Consider the following 21,267-nt stretch of genomic DNA (forward strand, 5'->3'; position numbering starts at 1 on the left):
AACAGGATGATCAGTTTTTATTGTGTCTTTCATAAAATATATGACCCATGCTGGCAAAATGAGTGGGAATGCGCTCGGTCTAATTTTGAGCTACAGGCAAAAGAAAGTCAGGGTTTCCCGCAGCACTTTACAGTTCAGGAGGCCCGCCTAGGCTGGGAAACTCTACCGCCTTAACTTGGTCGTTCAAAAAAAAAAGGTTTCACGTGCCTGTTGATTAGATATAATTGTTGATAGCTCTGCTCACGTTATTTATGTGCATTATTTACATTCTACAGTAGTGACACTCCTTTAAGATAATGTAATTTATAGTGGGAAATAAACCGTTTTTCCAATTTTTGCGCTATCTATCATCGTTCGCCAGACGTTCTACAACATCTGATTTAGTTTGGGTTTGCTCTATATGCTCTAAATAGTCATTATAAATCACAAATGATCTTTAGTTGTAAGTTTTCTGAGAGGTGTATCGTCCTAAATGCTTAATCTAATACAAATCTAATACAAATGATGCGTCTTCATCCTCATGCGTGTCTGACATTTTGGTTTTGGTATTAATACATGCAGGAATTTGAAAATAAAGTGCAGGACTTGATTGATGTTAAAATGTTATTAAGAGAGATAAGACTCGAAAACGATCTTCCTCACGCTGATTGACAGATCTGAAGCATGCACACAGATGTGAAAGTGCTCGACCCCGATATACACACATCTACACATAAAAATATCTGTTTTGACAAGAATTCACGCAGATATTATCTGTTATGTCTTAAGTGAATGTTTGGTTGTTGTAATGTGTAAGATTATATTAGATCATTACATTACAGTAGATCTTAAAAAACTGTCTGTTTCAATGTCAATCAAACAATAAAAGAAAAAAAGTTGGACATATATATATATTGTTTTTGATTTTGTGTGCCTCTAAATCTATGAGGCTGTTTACACTTGGCATTAACATGCGTTTTCGTTGATCGGATCACAAGTGGAAGGCGTTAATGCCAGGTGTAAACGGTGTTCAAAACGTTTTGAACGCGTCCACTTTCGACCACTTTCAACCACATCCAGAGGTAGTCGAAACCCCTTTCGATCGGATCGCTTTGGAGTTGCAGAACGCAAATGTGGTTGAATGTGTTCAAACAGCCACACGCGACCGCCTTCTCTCCGCCCATTTATCTAATCTGAGGTATTAAACACAAGTTTTACGTCTTTTTTTTACTTCTGGCGTGAATATACGGTGAACAGCGCTATTTTTAGCCTTTCATTGATAAAACTACTGCAAGTGTTCTCCGTAGTTTCTTTTTGAAAGCGTGAAAGTTGCGCGATCCTATTTCATCAATTGCGCTGAAAATTCAGAGAATGCTGTGCAGCATGTATGTTTGCTAAACAAGCAGCGGACTCCGACATAATATTAGTTTGCGTCCATATAAACTCATAATTACTCCCGCTTGCGTTTGAATGACAGCAGAGAGACTCGCCCACCGTCTCACGGACCGTCCCCTTACAGTATTCAGGACAAAAGCGGTCGAAAGTGGACACAAGACACAGATTTAAATACCAGGTGTAAACGTAATGTGTCTCTCTCGTCCACTTGTGATCCGATCGATGAAAACACATCTTAATACCAAGTGTAAACAGCCCCTATTAGTTTTACAGTGATTTTAAAGGATGATTTTGTTTTTGAAGCTTCAACATTTTTCTCATAATTGACTTTGCTATCTCTGTCAGCTTCAAACAGGTGTAGCTCTGTTATTTTTTTCTCAGATTCCAACAAATCATATATCATATTGAAGTTTTTAAATGTAAATATAAATAACTTATATTCGAAAATTAGCTCATTCCAACTCAATATCCCAGCACAAGTCACATTTGTGTCCCACTGCATTTGGGACCCTATGAACATTGTATTTAGTAGAGGCTGACAAATGTCAGCTTGTCCATGAATTACAGAACTATAAAAAAAGGATTATTTATATATAGCAAAATATCTCTAAAAGATTTATAGGTGTCACAATTGAAGGAAAAGTCTTATTTATTACTATTAGGGTGCAACACCAGTCCATTAAACAGATACAGATATTTGGAATAATTAATACTCTGTCTCTCTTAATGCTCTGTCTTCAATTTTTAATCCCACCGTCTTTATGAAATCTGGCTCATAAATGTGACTCTGTGCTGGTGGCAGGTGTGGCCTAATTAAAACTGCATAATGATGCTGTTCTGTAGATGAAGGCCTGACCGGTAGAAACCATCTGACCCACTGGTGTGTGTCCTCAAGGGAATATTGGGCTGGCTTGTGTCTGAATGAGTCTGCTGGGACTGTGACTCGACACAGCTGGGTCCAACAGAAGCTGACAGATGCTAACAGTCATACTAGGACTTACGCTGTGCACCTGAGTTCATATGACGTCAGAGATATCGCTCATGTTTACTTGAAAATGCGATGAGGTATGAACAAAGGGCAACCTTTCGGTCTCTCTCGTGAATCCAACATGGAAGTGATTTCACCTGCAATTCATCTACTGGCCACTAGAGACATGTTAAAATGGTTTTGGTCTATAAAGCTAATTTTGCCCTTCATAACTACTGTGGGGGGTGAATTTGTTTGAAACTCATCCGTTATAATTATATTTAGCATTAAAGTTCTTCATAATTAAGGGTGTGGCCACTTGAGTGACAGGTGGATTGCTGCTGTTACACAGGGACATAAAAAATCAAAAGTGTGTGTTTAAGAAACGTGTGTTTAACAACAAAGACAGTCCAGCTGCTAAATACATCAGATATGAAAAGGTAACCGGATACTTTTGCATAAATAATATAATAGACATTTATGTTAATGGATTAACAGAGCGCTTTGTGTGTTCATCTGCTGTAAGATGTGGGCAGTAATGGAGGTAATTGGGCAGAAGCACCGAGTTATAAAGCTAAAGGTCAATGATCTGTACATGAATCTATAAATGAGGGTTTGATAATCGAGTTTATGGCCTTAAATCTTTCCCCTGATATACTGATGAACACATCACCACAGAGACCTGACTAAAACACACACACACACACACACACACACACACACACACACACACACACACACACACACACACACACACACACACACACACACACACACACAAAGCACAACATTAAATCTAAATATTTATCTACTGTGCACATAAAAGACAGCACATGCACACATTTAAATGGGGGGGGTTCCATGCCAACAGTGACAGATGGGGCATAGAAGGGGGTTTAATCCCCAAACATTGGACCCCTTCATCTGAACACATTAGTGTTAGCTGATCCAACACACACACACACACACACACACACACACACAATGTTGGTGCAGCTATTAAAGACTAAACCTACCAGGACTTTCTATATGGTTAATGTTTTTATACTGAGCTAATGTTATTTTCTATTCCCTATCCTCACTCCTAAACTTCATCCTCACAGATAAATAAGGTATGTTAATTTAGTAAATTGAATAATAGGAACATCTGGGATCTGCTTATAATTCAGGTTTAGAGACCTGAAACCTGAATACACATTATATTATCACTGAGTCCTCACAATGTTGACCAACCAGTACACATACGAATCATACAAAAACACACACATAATAATTAAAAGCTGAGCAGCATTGGAGCAGGAATTATAAACTGGGTTTTAAAGCTCTATGCACTGGGGGGTTAAAAGGTTAAAAGCTGTGTGCACTGGAGCAGGGATTATAAACCAGGGTTAAAAGCTGTGTTACACTGGAGCAGGGATTATAAACCAGGGTTAAAAGCTGTGTGCACTGGAGTGGGGATCATAAACCAGGGTTAAAAGCTGTGTTACACTGGAGCAGGGGTTATAAACCAGGGTTAAAAGATGCGCTGCACTGGAGCAGGGATTACAAACCAGGGTTAAAAGCTGTGTGCACTGGAGCGGGGATTATACACCAGGGTTAAAAGCTGTGTTACACTGGAGCAGGGATTATAAACCAGGGTTAAAAGCTGTGTTACACTGGAGCAGGGATTATAAACCAGGGTTAAAAGCTGTGTGCACTGGAGCGGGGATCATAAACCAGGGTTAAAGCTGTGTTACACTGGAGCAGGGGTTATAAATCAGGGTTAAAAGCTGTGTTACACTGGAGCAGGGATTATAAACCAGGGTTAAAAGCTGTGTGCACTGGAGCGGGGATCATAAACCAGGGTTAAAAGCGGTGTTACACTGGAGCAGGGATTATAAACCAGGGTTAAAGCTGTGTGCACTGGAGCGGGGATCATAAACCAGGGTTAAAAGCTGTGTGCACTGGAGCGGAGATCATAAACCAGGGTTAAAAGCTGTGTTACACTGGAGCAGGGATTATAAACCAGGGTTAAAAGCTGTGTGCACTGGAGCTGGGATCATAAACCAGGGTTAAAAGCTGTGTTACACTGGAGCAGGGATTATAAACCAGGGTTAAAAGCTGTGTGCACTGGAGTGGGGATTATAAACCAGGGTTAAAAGCTGTGTGCACTGGAGCGGGGATCATAAACCAGGGTTAAAAGCTGTGTGCACTGGAGCGGGGATCATAAACCAGGGTTAAAAGCTGTGTTACACTGGAGCAGGGATTATAAACCAGGGTTAAAAGCTGTGTGCACTGGAGCAGGGATTATAAACCAGGGTTAAAAGCTGTGTTACACTGGAGCAGGGATTATAAACCAGGGTTAAAAGCTGTGTTACACTGGAGCAGGGATTATAAACCAGGGTTAAAAGATGTGTTTCACTGGAGCAGGGATTATAAACCAGGGTTAAAAGCTGTGTGCACTAGAGCGGGGATCATAAACCAGGGTTAAAAACTGTGTTACACTGGAGCAGGGATTATAAACCAGGGTTAAAAGCTGTGTGCACTGGAGCGGGGATCATAAACCAGGGTTAAAAGATGCGCTGCACTGGAGCAGGGAATACAAACATGAAATTTTGCTGTACTAAAGCATTTGAAAATAAGTTAACCCAGAGTTAATCACAGCATGAAAGTCCTGTTATTTAAAATCTGTCTGTTCAGATACAGAGGTTTTAGAGTCACACTGTCAGTTATCAGCATGTTTCAGATTAACACCCTCAGTTTTGGTAAATGCCTCGGAAATTGTCAGTCATTGTGTAATGACAGCAATCATGTGTTTGCAGTGAATGTGTCTCCCTAAATAAACTGTGACAGGCCACGTGCAATGTTTCATTACCTGACTAACAAATTCATTACCGTTCTCATCATGGCTCAGTAAGATGAATGAATATACATTTATGGCTTTTCTGTTTATACTCACAACACCACAGAGACCAGACGGATATTTCTTCCAACACAGAACAGTGCATGAATTTCTGTTAATCGGCTGTTTGGCCAGTAATGATGCTGATAAAATGTGCGAGCTGAAATCAAACATGCTCGTACCATATGTGCTGGACATGAGCTGGCTATATCATTTCCCAACCACTTTTCAACATGTCCACAAAATATGACAGTAAGGTTTTGACAAATTATTAAAATATTGAGCCAGTTTTAAGCTTAAATACGTTTGTGAGCCAAACATCTCTCTTGTCTGGAATAGAGACACCATATGCACTTGACCAGCCAATCAAAACAAGCTTATAAGCAGCCAAATGGCCAACAGCACTAGCCAATAAAACCACCCAGTATCACATCTCCAAAACAAAGACCAATTTTGGCATCCTATGCTTGATGTATTTGTCTTTAACTGAACTGTTTCCTGCATTATAAGAAGATACATTTTGTTGTTAAAATATGAATAAATAAATATGTGAAGAACATTACTGCTGTAATTTCTCTTAGGAATATACAACAATACGAGTTGGACCAAGTTGATGATGCTGATGATAACATCTCACCTCTTATTATGGACAGTTGGGAGGTCACAGCGATTTCACCCTCAGTGTTTTTGGCAACACACTCGTAAACGTTTTCGTCCCGCGGCGCTCTGAGTGGCTGGATACGTAGCACCGCCCCAGCGCCTTCATCAAACTCTATAGTCTGGGCCAATGAGAAAAGAGAATGAGCAGATGTCCACAGAAAAATATCTCAGATTAAAAGCCAGACAAGGTTATCTGATATTTGGTAAGCACACAGACGGCACCTATTGACTAAAGTATTTTTTACTATATAATGGGAGTCAATGGGTACCATCAACTTTGTGATTACCATCATTTATTAAAATATCTTGTGATCAACAAAAAAACCTCATGTTTAGAACAACCTGAGGGTGAGTAAATAATGACAATTTTCATTTTTGTGTGAACTATCCCTTTAAACACACAATTAAACATGAGGAATACATGTCTTGGTACAGTACATACACCACCTGTCATTCTGTTAACACCAGAAACCAAAGAAAGAAAATAAATTGCGCTATTCACAGTTGGGATGCTTGGAAATTATTCAACTCGCTTTATTCACATGTGAAATTTGCGTCATTCGTGGGTAAATTCAGTTACCCCTGATAAATTATCAAACATTCCCCCCAATGTGCCATTGGAAAAACATATAGCATCACACCCCCTCGTAGGGTGCTTCCCTTTGGAGACCCCCAAAGAAAATTCATGACATGGACCATCTCAAACTTAGAAGATTTTAAATTAAACAAAAACTTAAATTGTACAATGTGGTGCTGTTGGTTAGTAGCCTTATTTTTCTGTGGTTTAATTACACAAAAGTTATGATAAAATATATGTGTGTGTTTTTAAACTGGGGCCCCTATTGCACCATCTGTCACCTCATAGAGCCAATACTGCTGTGTCAAGGCTTTGATGTCGATATGCTCCGCCCAAAGGAAATACATCATCTAATTTTAACCATTCTGTGAATTCACACCAATACAAACGTCAGATTCTCACCTCGATTCTCTGTGAATTCACTTTCTTTCCCTTTTTGTTCCAGAAGACCTGCGGTTTCGGGTCTCCTGTGGCTTGACAAACGAAGGACACGACTCCACCGGAAACGCCAATCTGATCCGTCGGGATCTTTGTGAATCTGGGAGCCGCTGGAACACAAATGAAAACCATGATGACATCAGCTCTGATTCTGAATGACGAATTATCATCATTATGATAATACTGCTAGAGCTGTCCGCAAAGAGTTAATCTAACCCTCGTCAGTGAGTGATATAAACACTAAAGACGGGTTCAGCAGCGACAACATAAACAAACAGCTTTTGTGGACTGAACACAACTTATGGTAGACTTCCACAGAGTCTCTTTACAGTAGTTTAATTCTGATAACAAGGGAAATAAATGACAAGTAAATTAGCGTATCAACTATTACACTCAGCTAACACTACTGTGTAAAATAAATCTATGCAAATTGCAATGTAAGCTACAGGTCCTTGAATTTTTGCCTGGCTGTCAAACCTCATGATCCATGCTCGTCATCTCCCCTCGTCTTTAGCAAATCAAAACATTTTATTTCCGACACGCTATTTGTTTCAGAGATCAGTTTGACCATAAATAAATAGAGACCGGAAGTTCACTTCAAGCACGTAACGTCTATAGCACAAGAAGCAACTCCACACGCCTTAAAAATCTGGCATGTGAGACTTAACATATTATTGATTCCAATGGAGAGTCAGATGTTAGCATGTTGCTGATGACAATACCATAAAACATACATGAAGTGTTGTTTAAACAAAACTGAGACAGACAATCAATATACGTTTGATTATTATCTAATAACTAAAATTGATTAGCAGAAATATATCAATATTAACTAATAACCTATATTCTGCTTTCACAGACTTTTATAGAATCTTAAATAAATACTGCATTTATAAAAAAGTCATTAGACTGGCAGAATCAGACCACGTGGAACCCTATAGACCAGAGATCTTCAACTTTTTAAGGTAAAGAACCCCATAAAAGGTACAATAAGTAGGATTTTCCCCATCTAGTGGTAAAATTGTATTTTGCATTCAAACAAATAGTGCTCTCTAGCGCCTCGCTTTTCCAAATGTGTGTTGCAACTACTGTAGCCGTTATTTAACCACTGATCTCTTTGTCTGTTTAAGCTGGTTCACGTTATCTGAATGAAAACACGTTGGTAGGTTAGTGCTTTTTGTCCCTCTCTTCTATTATAGTTTATCAATACGGCGAAATGACATGGAAGCCTCCTTGGACTTAACCGTTCAATGTAAGTAAAGAGATGAAATTCTAAGCTTACAAAGAAAAGTCAGATCACTGGGAGAGGTCATTTGACACCAACGAGGACATATTTATGAATAAAGACATTGATTTTGATTAATAAAACACTTAAAATCCTACTTGCTGTCCCTTTAGTGCACAAAGAGAAGGAGCAGCGACCCCCAGAACATCTATTAAATTAAGGTTGGATTTACATACTTTGTTATGAGGGTTACTTTACAAAAATAATAAAATAAACATTTTGGCATAATTAACTGAACAGAGTTTATCATGGGAACATCAGGCTCTTCATTTTAAATGCTCAAGTTTACATTTTATTACCGTATTTTCCGGACTATTAAGTCTATTCAGATTATTCAGTGATGACTGAATGACTTCGGGACCTTTTTTAACTTGATTTGGCTTGTCTTGTTAATTTAGCCTGTTCAGCCCCTCAGATATGTTCTGTATGCTTTTGTGTATCATGTAAATAACGGTTAATGTTACTTTAACGTGTATGGACACCTATTCAGTCTGCTGTTCTGTGCTATTGTTTAGTTAAATAACTTGCCATTCCAGATTAAATGCCTGTTCTTCTGCTTGGATTTTGTGAAATCATTTTCTAAATAAACGCAACGTATAGTCCAGAGCGACTTATATATGTGTTTTCCTCTTCAAAAGGCATTTTAACTGATGCGACTTATCCTCCGAAGCGTCTTATAGTCCCGGAAAATACGGTATTAACCTATTAGGGCATTTTTTGTTTGATGGCTAATTTAATTTTTCAAATTATTTAGATTTCAAAAATTTTTGGAGGACCCCTGGACCCCCCATATGAAGACCCATGCTACAGACCATTTTGCTAGATGTAAACAACACTGAAGCACAGTTTTAAGGTTTTTTTTAACTAAAGCACTATTTGGATAGGAAAAGTTTTCTTAATGACGTCTGAGTTACACTTGTTATCACTTGACATCTGTGATTTCATGTACCGATTCAGACAGAACTAAGATCTCCAGGTATTAGTGCTGCCTAATGATTAGTCACGACTATTCGTTTGCACAATAAAAGTTTTATTTACATAATTATTATACACAGTACATCAACAAATATGATGTATATATAAATACAAACACATATAAAATATATATTGATATAATATATATATATATATATATATATATATATATAGCAAATATTTCTTAATTACATGCATGTGTGTGCATTTATATATACATAATTATTATACACATTTCACACACATTTAATATGTAAACACAAACTTTTATTCTGCAAACGATTAGTCGCGACCAGGTATGTTACAGAGATGGAGGCCCATGGTATAAATACAATTAATTCTGAGGTTTGCACAATTATACCCCAATCAGGGTACCCCCAGGATTGTCAAACTGAAATTCAAGGCCTTTTTAAGACCTTTTTAATACCACTTCAAATGAAATTTAATACCTACATCGCGCCCATTCGAGTAGAATAAATCATTTTAAATAACGTAATATACCTCAAATAATTACTATTTACAAGTGTTTGAACATTCATGACAACATGCCTCTGAAAGGCTGAGTCCAAGGCCCAAACGGCCTAACCCTTATCTTTACCCAACAATCAAAACCAACAATCAAATAGATTTAATAGATTTAAATGTACATTTATTGTAAATTTGAAAATCCCTAAATCAGGGATGGGCAACTGGAGGGCCAGGGGCCACATGTGGCCCTCCTCTTTATCTTGTGCAGCCCGCCACGTTGTAATATGACCATTATGTCGGATAAGGTAATTTATGTTAAAACAATAGCCTTGTTTGATCCATGAAATAAGCTGCAAACCAAACAATAACACCAATTTTAAGGTATTAATTTTTTGCTGTTTAATATAGTTAAGATAATAACAACATCTAATACCACTCATCAGTAATGCTCCGAACCAGAACAATACTGACAAACAAAATTAACCATATTATGGCAAATGAAACAAAACCCCTCAAACACAACAACAAATTAAAATGTAATGCTATTTTGACCCTAAAAAGACAAGAGATCTGTTCACTGCACCAAACAAAAAACTGGACACAAGCTCATATATAGATATATTTCTGTCAATCTTTTCTGTTAATCTTTATACAGGACCATACTAAAGTTTTCTAATGCTAACTTAGTGTGACAATGTAAATATGTAGCCTATAGTATGTATTGCAAGTTGATATTATCTAATTAAACAGTAAACAAAATATATAATAGCTTTCAAATTTGCGTTATTGTTACAGCTTATTATTGCATGGATAACACAAGACTATTGTTTAACATATAAATGACCTTCTCCGACATAATGATCATATCAAAACGTGTCTTCTCTACCTAGATTTACTAGAGATGGATTGTGGAACAGAAGATTGTGTGTGTCACTGATTAAATCAAACAACCGATCACAGGTGAGAGGACACCCGTCATTGTCCTGCCCTCACAGTCCCAAAGTCAACTTGATCGAGCAAGTGCGTGTTGTGTTACTGCAAGCGCATAGAGAAAGTCGAACGAGCGCTCATCCCACCCTTTACTTTATCATCCCAGCCTTTTTACTTAACTTTTTACTTTGCTCGCGTGACTGCATTTGTGCGCTTTGAACAGAGGTGCGCTCTCGGGAGGACGTTTTTCAGCGCGCGAACAGTGTTCTGTGAACACGCGAGAATGCTTTCCCGCGCGCGAATAGTGTTCTGCGCGCTCGCTAAGATGCTGTTCCAAACATGGATAGTGTTCTGCGCTCGTATCTATCACTCGCGCGTGGTTTTCGTGCACGTGAGTTTTGTGTCTGAATTAACAGCATATAAATCTATTGATCATTTGAAAAATTAAGACCTCCGTGAAAAATTCAAGACTTTGAGGTGAAATTTAATACCTTTTAAGGCCTTAATATGGGAAAATGAAATTCAATGCTTTTTCAAGACTTTTAAGACTCCGCGGGTACCCTGCCCAATATATTAAGTGTCACCTGCTGCCAGTACAGGTGGATTGTATTTGAAGGAATGGACAAATAACCTAAACGGCCGTATGTACTGTATACGATTAATAGCTTACAAAATAATATATGTGTGCGGTATGTAACTATTATGTATATAAATAAATACATTCATGTATGTACTTAAGAAACATTTACATGTGTATATATATATTTATTTATATTTTTATATATTCTATATTGTATATAAATAAATAAAAAATTATATATAAATAAAAAAATGTGTGTGTGGTTAAATATAATTACACACAGCACAAACTCATATATTGTGCCAAAAATCACTTTTATTTTTTATGCAATTAATCGCGATTAATCTTTGCCCAGCACTATTTTATACTATTTCAAGTTATGTTAACTTTTTACAGCCAAAACTTAAAACAGTCGGTTCAACTGACTTCCAAAACAAAGTTGTTTTAACTTCATGCTGCTATTTACAGTGTGGGACAGGTTGTGTGAAACGGTGTATATCAGTCAACTCCAGCGCCTGTGAATGTTGTAAGCATTACTCCTCTGATCATCCATCAGACCTCTACTGTCATCACAACAGCAGGAAGTAATAAATATAAGCCGTAATTCTCACAGCGATCTTAATAAGCCACTAGACCCAACCCACCCCCACTTGACTCTCAATGCGACAGGGATCAGATTCTACAGCGCCGGCACGCACGCATGCATGCATTAAACAGCGCTGCCCGTCGTCATAGATACTGCTGCTCTGAGCGTAGATCATCGCCGAGGTGTCCTGTTGCCATAGAGGCAGGTTAAACTGAGCCGAGTCTGATCCTGAGAATCCACCCACCCACACAGACTCAGACTATCTATCTATATGCATTTATCTAATAAACACACAAACATCTGGAAACACACGAGAGAGAGACAGAGACACAACAGCCAAGAAAGGAAATGATATCATTACCAACACAACATGTGGCAATAAAAACATGTCCACAGTAAAATCTCTTGTAAATGTAAGAGTGAAGTATTTTCAACAAAGAAGGCCACACATGGATAAAGTTTTGACTTAAGTGTTGACTAAAAATCCAAATAATATCCGAGTCTGGGATCTATGGAGAACATCACAGTTGACATCTCATAAACTTCTTCTGTATTTCTGAGACGAAGCAAACACGAGATAAATACTGCTTCGGTTTCCCCTCGAATCTCACAGGGATTAAACTAGAAACCCTCTGTGGATTCCCTAAACAACACAACAGCATGATGCTCACCATGAAACATCACCAAATACTCACTTAACATCTTACATCTCAAACTTTACAAGTACCTCACGGTGCCGAATCAAACACTTCGCAATTAGGCCCCTTAAATTTAACACATCAGTCAGCAACATCTCCAGATAATTTCTCTTTCATCCTAACACGTTTCTTAGTTTTAATAAATTCATTGCGGTAAAACAGCATCAACCTCTGCTTAGTTTCCATGACAACATTCCATCACTAAAGAGCATTGCATTGTTACCATACCAACAAGAGTGCACAGGGACTTACACAACGCATCTGCAGAGTTCTGTAGGGAGATGTAGATGAGGATCAGCACCGACTGGAACGGACCTCTGCCGACCCGGAACTCCATGATGCCGCCAACCGCCTTCACACGATAACACCCAGACACACTGAAGAGAGACACAAAGAGGAACTTTTATAAAGTTTACTGCATAAAGAAACACAGCAGTTTTAAATACTGATGTACCAGCGTTAGCAAGTGTGGACCAGCGGGGCAGCAGCAAGCTTAGATACTCTATATAGAAATAACCTGGGCAATATTACAGATTTTTTATTCATTCAAATGAATATTTTATGCAACTTTATTTAAATCAAAATAGAAAAACCTAGACAATTTTACAGATTTTTTTTATTATTCGAATGAAAGTTTTTATGCAACTTTATTACCATCAAATAGAAAAAACCTAGGCAATTTTACAGATTTTTTTATTTATTCGAATGAATGTTTTTATACAACTTTATTTAAATCGAAATAGAAAAAACCTGTGCAATTTTACAGATTTTTTATTTATTTGAATTAACGTTTTTATTCAACTTTATTTAAATGGAAATAGAAAAAACCTAGGGAATTTTACAGATTTTTTTATTTATTCGAATGAACGTTTTATGCAACTTTATTAAAATGGAAATAGAAAAAACCTGTGCAATATTACAGATTTTTTATTCATTCAAATGAATATTTTATGCAACTTTATTTAAATCAAAATAGAAAAACCTGGGCAATTTTACTGATTTTTTTTTATTATTCGAATTAACGTTTTTATGCAACTTTATTTACATCAAATAGAAAAAACCTAGGCAATTTTACAGATTTTTTTATTTATTCGAATGAACGTTTTTATGCAACTTTATTTTAATCGAAATAGAAAAAACCTGGGCAATTTTACAGATTTTTTATTTATTCGAATTAACGTTTTGACACAATTTTATTTAAATCGAAAAAGGTTTTAAAAGGTTTTGAATGGAAGTCGTAAATTTTATATTGTAACTCATTCAACAGAAAACAACAGCAGCAAATAACAATAGCAGAGCAAACATGGTCATTGGCCCTTGCGTTTGTATTGTTGGCCAAATTTGGCCAGTGTCAGAAGCCAAAGATCCCTGGTTAACTGGGTGAGGTTCTGTTTCTTTTATTTTTTTTATCGGATTAGTTCTTGGTATCGGGGTCATTATTGGAGGTAAATTGGCCCACTCCTAGTCTGAATAAAACATATATGTATGTTCTGAGAAAAAATGCGGTAAATAAATCGATCTTCAGTTAATTGTCGATAATAATTAAATTGCTAAAACCTAACTATGTTCATCTAGTTCAGATAAAACATAAGTGATTAAATCAGATTTTCATATAAACACTGGATAAATCATTTGTCTGCTTATGTTGTTAGAAATAGGGTGTAAATGTATATTAAGTTAAATAAATAAATAATATTAAGTGCCCATGAGTCAGTACAACTAAATTTTTCTTAATGTTAACTTTTTTTGGATTTAAATTCAGTCAGTGAAGCAAACACATGGGAGCAGATGTGAATGAATGTGTTTATCTCACGTTATTGCGCTAGACAGGAGTTTTCGAGCTGTGACACTATTTCCTCCTTGCGTACCTTCACAGCCTGGTTGTACTCGACGGTGTTGCTGACATTCTGCTCTTGCTCTCAGGTGTTGTTGCTGTGCGCGTCAGGGAACGTAAATGTGCCATACGTCATTGCGTCGCTCTATCATTGACATCGCAAAATGACTTTTTCATGTTAAAAATTATACCGGTATTATCACATGAACGATATGATATGGCACACCCCTAATTGACACTCCTTATTTGTGAATTCATTTTAAATTTCTACCATCTTAATTAAGTGCATTTTGTACTTTGGTTTCTTTGCAAGCCTTTGATAAAAGAATAGGTAACACTTCAATAAAAGGTAGCATTTGTTAACAACGTTACAGTAAAAAAATACATTTAAAAAAAAATGTTACTTCAAGATTGTTGTAATCATGTTTTAAGTTAACTAGTTAAACATAAAAAAATCTAAACCGTGAATTGGTTGAATGTAGGCTACTGAAAAAATAGCTTTTTTACCATATCGTCCAGCCCTAGCTTATGGCACCAAAACGATGAGTAAATCTGAGTCAACTGCACACACCGAAACTGAATCATCATCTGAAGAACAGAAGCCTCCGGTGTGGATAATCTTGTATTATTATATGATGAATGTTAAATAATATCAGAAGATACAGTAAATCTTTTAAAAGCTTTTATCATTTGTGCTCTGATTATAGTAGTAATGCATATAAACAGACGTTTGTAAAGTTCCTCATCATGTACACTCAACTTTAACTCCAGCTCTTACAGATATGGATTTTTTACGAGAGGCCATTAATTATTGAAACACTTCCCAGGCATTGTGTGTTTTACTCCCTGGCCTTCACATTAATGCAGTTTAGACTGCTGTCTTCCTGAAGGGGGAAGAGGGTATTTTTCACCATCAACACAGACCACACCAATTCAGCAGAGGATTGTGAAACTTCTACGGCCAGAAGTCAATATTTGCTCGGGAGGAAATCGATTATTCTCATCCGAGGCTGCAGGTGCGAGAGGCGCATTTGATATCAGTCCACTCAATGTTCAACTTTTTATTTCTCATGAAGAGGAAATGAGCGTGCTGAAGTTTAAACACTCCATTTTTGTTTCAACACAATGTCTCAAATGTTTTTCCTAAAATTCAGAGACATTTAAGTCAATACAATAATACTACAGACTAATAAACCGATCAGCTGCTGTTGAATGTTTTTTATAAGCTAAAATCTCTCTGCTCTCTAACAAAAAATGTATTATTATAAGTAAAATAAAAATAAAGTTAAATAAAAATAAGAACCAAAGCTAGAAGTAAAGTTTAGTTTTTATATATATATGTGAAGGTCTGCAAATGCTCACCGCCTGGTTTTGTAACCATGCATACTTTGTATACAGTTTTTTGCTTTAATATTTGTATTGTGTTTTACAAAAGCAATATGGTACTCAAGGTTGTGCTGTATCGTGAATAAGTCACGGCTGAAGGGCTCGCATTGACTCAGCACAGCCTCTTGTACATTATTGCTTATTGCAGACTATTACACAAGACTACATAAAGTGCATTTGTGCAAACAGCATTTAGAAATAATAACAGATAAAAAAACAAAAAACAAATGCAGAGACAAAAAAAACAAATGCAGAGAGGCACGGTCTGATCTCTTAGCCGTTGTCTGATCAGCAGTGTTAGTTCTTAAAGGGATAGTTCACTAAAATATTAAAACCTCCTCTACATGGCAGACCATGTACGGGGTCCAAAATTACTTATTATGACGTAATATAAAATATTCCTTACATTTTTAATGGTCTGTCATGGACCCCATATGAGATACTGTTTGACTTAGAGTCTCTACTTTCTGCAGATATGCATCGCTTTGAGATATATTTTACTGTACAAAAGTTATTTAAACTTATTTACACCATCACCCCCCCCCCCCCCATTTTTTTATATGATTTAAAGGAACAGTATGTAAGAAATTTATATCAATTAATCATTAAATGGCCCTGAAATGTCACTAGACATTAAGAAATCATTTTAATTTCAAATACTTATATCACTGACAACAGCAGTCCGGCCAGGATATTGTCATGTAAACAGTGGAGTTGCAGCCCTCAACTGATGTTTATGTTGTTGTTTGGTATATTGGCCACCAGCTGTGTGATTGCAGTACCAGTTTTAGCCACACATTTTGTGATTGCAATACCAGTTTTGGCCACAATCCTACATACTGTTCCTTTAATATTCACATATTTCGTATTTTTCAAATATGACAAACATGGGCAAGTCTTATATCAAATGAAAGCTCTCACTCTCAGGAATAAGGCTACATCAACTGAAACTTGAGTGTGAACTGCCTCAAGATAGCACAGATAGCCACAAATGCTACACCATCTTTTATCTTAGGTCCTACTCTAAAAAATGAGTCCATTCACAGCATTGTCTTTGGTTGTGTGCATGAATAATCCCTTGCTATTTATTATCCGTGCAAAACAAAAAATTAATATTTATATGAAAAATGTATTTTCGCTCCATTCAGTAAAATAAGAATAACTTTTGAATGCGACATGCTAAAGAGATCATTCTTTTTTTTAGGTGTTTACTGTCGGATATATGATATAAAGATATTGCATTTATTCCACTGTATGTGGTTATGGGGACAATTCAAATAATTACAAAATTAATTAATAATAGGGATCGACCGATATGGATTTTTCAGTGCCGATACCGATTTTTGTTTCATCAGCCTTAGCCGATGACCGATACAGGCTGCTGATTTTCTTGAGCTGATATTTGGAGCCGATATTGCTTTTGCTCACTCAATTTACATCATAAAATGACACAATGATGATGCCAAATGTTACAAGCCTCAATTTTTAAAAAGTAACATTTATTGAACTTAAAAAAAACTATATTTAACAAATAGTAAAAACAGGCGAAGGTGCGATGGAACCATCTTTCGATGTGGTCATGGAAAGGTTGGTTGTCACATGACCTGCAATCGCTTGCGGTCTCTAGCACTCTGTCTGTAAATCAGTGTTTCTAAAACTTTTTCTGTCATTCCCCACTTTGGAGGTAGGGAATGGTTCCGAGCCCCACAAAATGGCAATCAAGGCTTTAAGTTTAACTTTTTCGTTTAAGTTTATTTTAAAACGTAACAGCATTAAACAATTTTAATAGAGAAAATACATTTGTGCAATTGTGCAACTTTGCATGAAAAAAAGACTACATCATATTCATCATACTGATATGATAAATATAAAATATGATAACATCATATTCAGAAACAGAAAATAAAAGTGTGGACTAGTTGTGTTTTGCTTCATTGTGTCACTTTGCAAAATGCAAAAAGAACGAACAAAACTTACAAAAAAATATTTTTGAAAAATGAATTGTCACAAACTTATCCATTGTCAACCCTTAAAAGTTACCCGCTACAACATATACCGCATCTCCCATTAGGTTTTGTTCCGCTTCAATTAACATTCCGACGTTAACTGATTCTTAAAGGCTATGGTTCCGTGTGACATTTTCTTTAAAGTCTGATGTTGTTTTAGGGTTTTTTAAAGATTATATTTAAATGGTGTTGTTTTGAGTATATGGTCAATAAATAAATAAATTAATAGAGATGGGCACAAAAATTAACAAATTTCCTCCCATTTCTCACGCCCCACTTGTAATGCTCCTGTTCCCCACTAGTGGGGCCCGCCCCACACTTTGAGAAACGCTGCTGTAAATAATGCCGGAAAAAATCTCTATCACTAATTAATCATACAAAAAGGGTATTATTCCTCCCTTTAGTTGGAATAGAATAACTTTTGCATAGATTATGGTTGAGAAAAACATTCCTTTTTCCTTTATAAGCTGACATTTACTGGAATCAAACAAAACTACCTACAGGTTGCTGGAGCATCCAGGGCCAGAGTTATACACTTTCAAATACAAACTTTAGAAAAATAAGTTCCTTTTTATTTTTTGTGTTTATTAGAGGACTGCCAACAAACTTTCAACAGAGTTTTATGTAATTTCAAAGGGTTTCCTGTAAAATTTTACTAAACTTTTGTATGTTAACTTCTGCATGTGGGTATGGGAAGCTTTTGAAATTGGGTAGGCCAAATTCAGGTGGAAATCCCCAAAATAGCCGTTAAAGCCATCCGGAATAAATGACCGTCTTCTTTTTTCAAACACAATCATCCTATGCTGATACTCTTTGGTGAATGCGCATTGGCCGTTACCGTAAGCTGGTTATTTATAAAGTTTTGAATATGGATATTTTCCCTATAAAATCACATTGATTACCCTTAGGCCCAATCCCATTTCTACCCCTACCCCTCCATTTAGTGCGTTCATGTGAAGGACTAGGGATGTCCCAATTTTCTTTTAGTTGGAGGGGTAAGGCCAGATAGCCCTTCACATTAAGATTTTTCAGGACCTCATTTCAAACAAAGGAGTACATTTCCAACATGGCTGCTCATGCAAGTATGATAAAAGTTTTAAATGACAAATAATCATTTGTTTTATGTTACATTCAATCTTGTGTTCATATTTAAGGTCATGAAATCAGAAGAAACATTTGCTAAGTTTGCTAACATACCGCGTTAAATGTAATAAAGTAGCTCTTAGTGGATTGGCCATCTGAATGCAATCCCATTCTGGAGGTGGCACACCGGGGAAAACTCCCTTAATCCCCCGGTCTGATCGCTTTCTGGTGGCAGCACATCGGGGAAAACTCCCAGTGCTTCAGATTGCCAGTTTTTTGGCTTTAACCCACTAAACCTATGACTACAGGTGACCCCAGCATGATAAACATTGTATCTACTTTGACGTAGGATGTTGTAGTAGTGGTGCCCCATTTCTTAGACATAGCTGTAGGGGTATAAAACAGAATTGGGATTGGGCCTTATTAACCCCCTGAAGCTATATGGATTACTCCTGTGAAGGATTTTTGGGATTCAAAATGTCCAGCCCTGTTAACCACCATTTCAAAGCTTTTTTAATATTTGGTAAACTATCCCTTTAAATCTCATTTGATTTAAAGAATAAATGTATGAATATAGTTTTGTGCAAACATCCATCCACCAGCGTTTTTTTTTTGTCTCTCTTCTGTGATCCGTTAAACCTCTGACTGTTGCGTGTCGACTCACAGTGATTATGTTTAGACCGAAGCGCAGCGCACATCTCAGCATTACCGCTGTTATCCTGACAGATGTTGTGGGTCGTTCAACAAACACAGTCAAACAACGGATCATCTAACAGCAGTTACAGACCAGCGTGCTTATGGACCGTACAGCATCTGTTAAGTGCACCATTGACAGCTTAACAGCGCACACTGAACAATTAGCTCCATACAGACTCAGAAAATCCCATTTTGAGCATCACAATTCAGAGGTGTTGGCAAACCCAAAATGCAGACTGCGTTTGCACTGTCAGTCAGCCAAGATAAACTGCAGAACGAATGCATAGATTTACATAAATCCTCCAAAATTAAGTTTATTTCCTTCATTCGAGGAATTCTCTAAACAAATGTTTTGCATCTGACACACATTTCTTTTTTACCCGACTGTCATTTCTTGTCAAACATCAATAAAATGACTGAACTGAGGCACTTCCAAAAATAGAGAGAATTTAAGGTGTTTCATCTTCATCATCAGGCACAAACAGAAAGAATAACTCACCACTGTTTATTTCTTTTCTTTATTCTCTATATCTTTTTGAGCTTCATGTCCTGGTTTTCCTAATCCTCAGCGGTCTGAACCGGTTCCTGCAATCAGAAACAACACAAGGATTTAAATGAACAAATATCTGTGTATTACACTGAATCTCTAATAATGCAATAACCCCTCTGTGTTATGCCTAACAACATCCATCAACTGTTTTAAAATCACTGTAAAGCACAGCTTATTGCTTTTTTACATTTTTATTATTCCATAAACATTGCAAGGTTTAAAAAAAGGATGATATTATCGATAAAAACTCTTGACAAACCAAAAACAGAATTGACAATAAATGTTATATTTAACAGATTAAATTTGTTATCTGCATGTCAGATTTGTTAATTGCACATTTAATGCCATAATCGCAAGAAAGCATAAAATGATGCAATATAACGTTAATAAAAACAAAAATGGACAAATTTAGTAATTCACCCATCGACCAAATTTTAACATGTCTGCGTTTAATGCAGTGGATGATTATTTTATGTTCACTTCATTGTGGACTGTACTTGCATGTATAATGTCTACACAAATATTACTTAATTCAGTAACTACTTAACTACTATTTCTTTATTGCCTTATTTTATACTGTCTTTATCCTAACCAAGCAAATTCTCGCAACCAATCTTTACCACTGCTGGAGGTACCTGACCGTCCAGATAAAATGAGGGAATGGCGCGGAGGAGTGGAGGAGTCAGGAGAGAGGGACTGAATGTGGCGTAGACATAACGGCTTGCGTAATAAAACATTTCTGACAATTAAAAATAAAATAATGGACTAATTAGTTTCGCAGTGGCACCAGTACGACCCCTTTAAAAAAATTAGTCACACCTGCAAAAAATATGGTCACAAAATGTATTTGTCAGAGTCTAAAGCATGAATCAGGGTATGACATCAGAGCCATCTGCTCTTGAATCACTCTCACTGTACAGTACTTTGATATTCAATGCTGAACAACGCCACATAAAACACATGTATGTAATTATTTGTGGTTGTATTTGGTAGGGTTGAAAAATATAGGGAACTGCAAAATCCAGGTGGATGCTGCGCATTGGTGGTGGTTGAGAAGAATCCCCCTTACATATGTAAAACGCTTTGATTGCTGCAGAAAAGCGCTGTATAAATGTAACAAATTATTAATATTATTAAAACTTTCCATGGAAATTACTTAGAAATATATGGAGATTGTAGCAGACAGATGAAGATCAGTCAGATGTTGAGGAAGCTAATGGTTGTATGTGATGCAGTTTGTATAAATTACCAAAAATGTGCAAATAATTTTCTTTTTCCAACTTGGAATATTTC

The 21,267-nt window shown here is 36.7% G+C and overlaps 1 protein-coding gene across 6 annotated transcripts in view; it reads right to left on the reverse strand.

Annotated features, from left to right (window-relative positions):
- Positions 1-21,267, reverse strand: part of LOC135744294 (receptor-type tyrosine-protein phosphatase S-like) — a 102,359-nt gene that overhangs the window by 65,772 nt on the left and 15,320 nt on the right. For all 6 annotated transcript variants that reach the window (XM_073814926.1, XM_065262321.2, XM_065262320.2 and 3 more), the window contains 4 exons: positions 19,924-20,009; positions 12,672-12,796; positions 6,862-7,007; positions 5,860-6,001 (listed from right to left, as the gene is read on the reverse strand). In XM_073814926.1, the coding sequence (XP_073671027.1) occupies positions 5,860-6,001; positions 6,862-7,007; positions 12,672-12,756 (373 nt within the window). In that variant the 5' untranslated portion in view covers positions 12,757-12,796; positions 19,924-20,009. The remainder of the gene's footprint in view (positions 1-5,859; positions 6,002-6,861; positions 7,008-12,671; positions 12,797-19,923; positions 20,010-21,267) is intronic.

The sequence above is a fragment of the Paramisgurnus dabryanus genome, chromosome 6, assembly GCF_030506205.2.
Source record: "Paramisgurnus dabryanus chromosome 6, PD_genome_1.1, whole genome shotgun sequence".
NCBI classification, from domain to species: Eukaryota; Metazoa; Chordata; class Actinopteri; order Cypriniformes; family Cobitidae; genus Paramisgurnus; species Paramisgurnus dabryanus.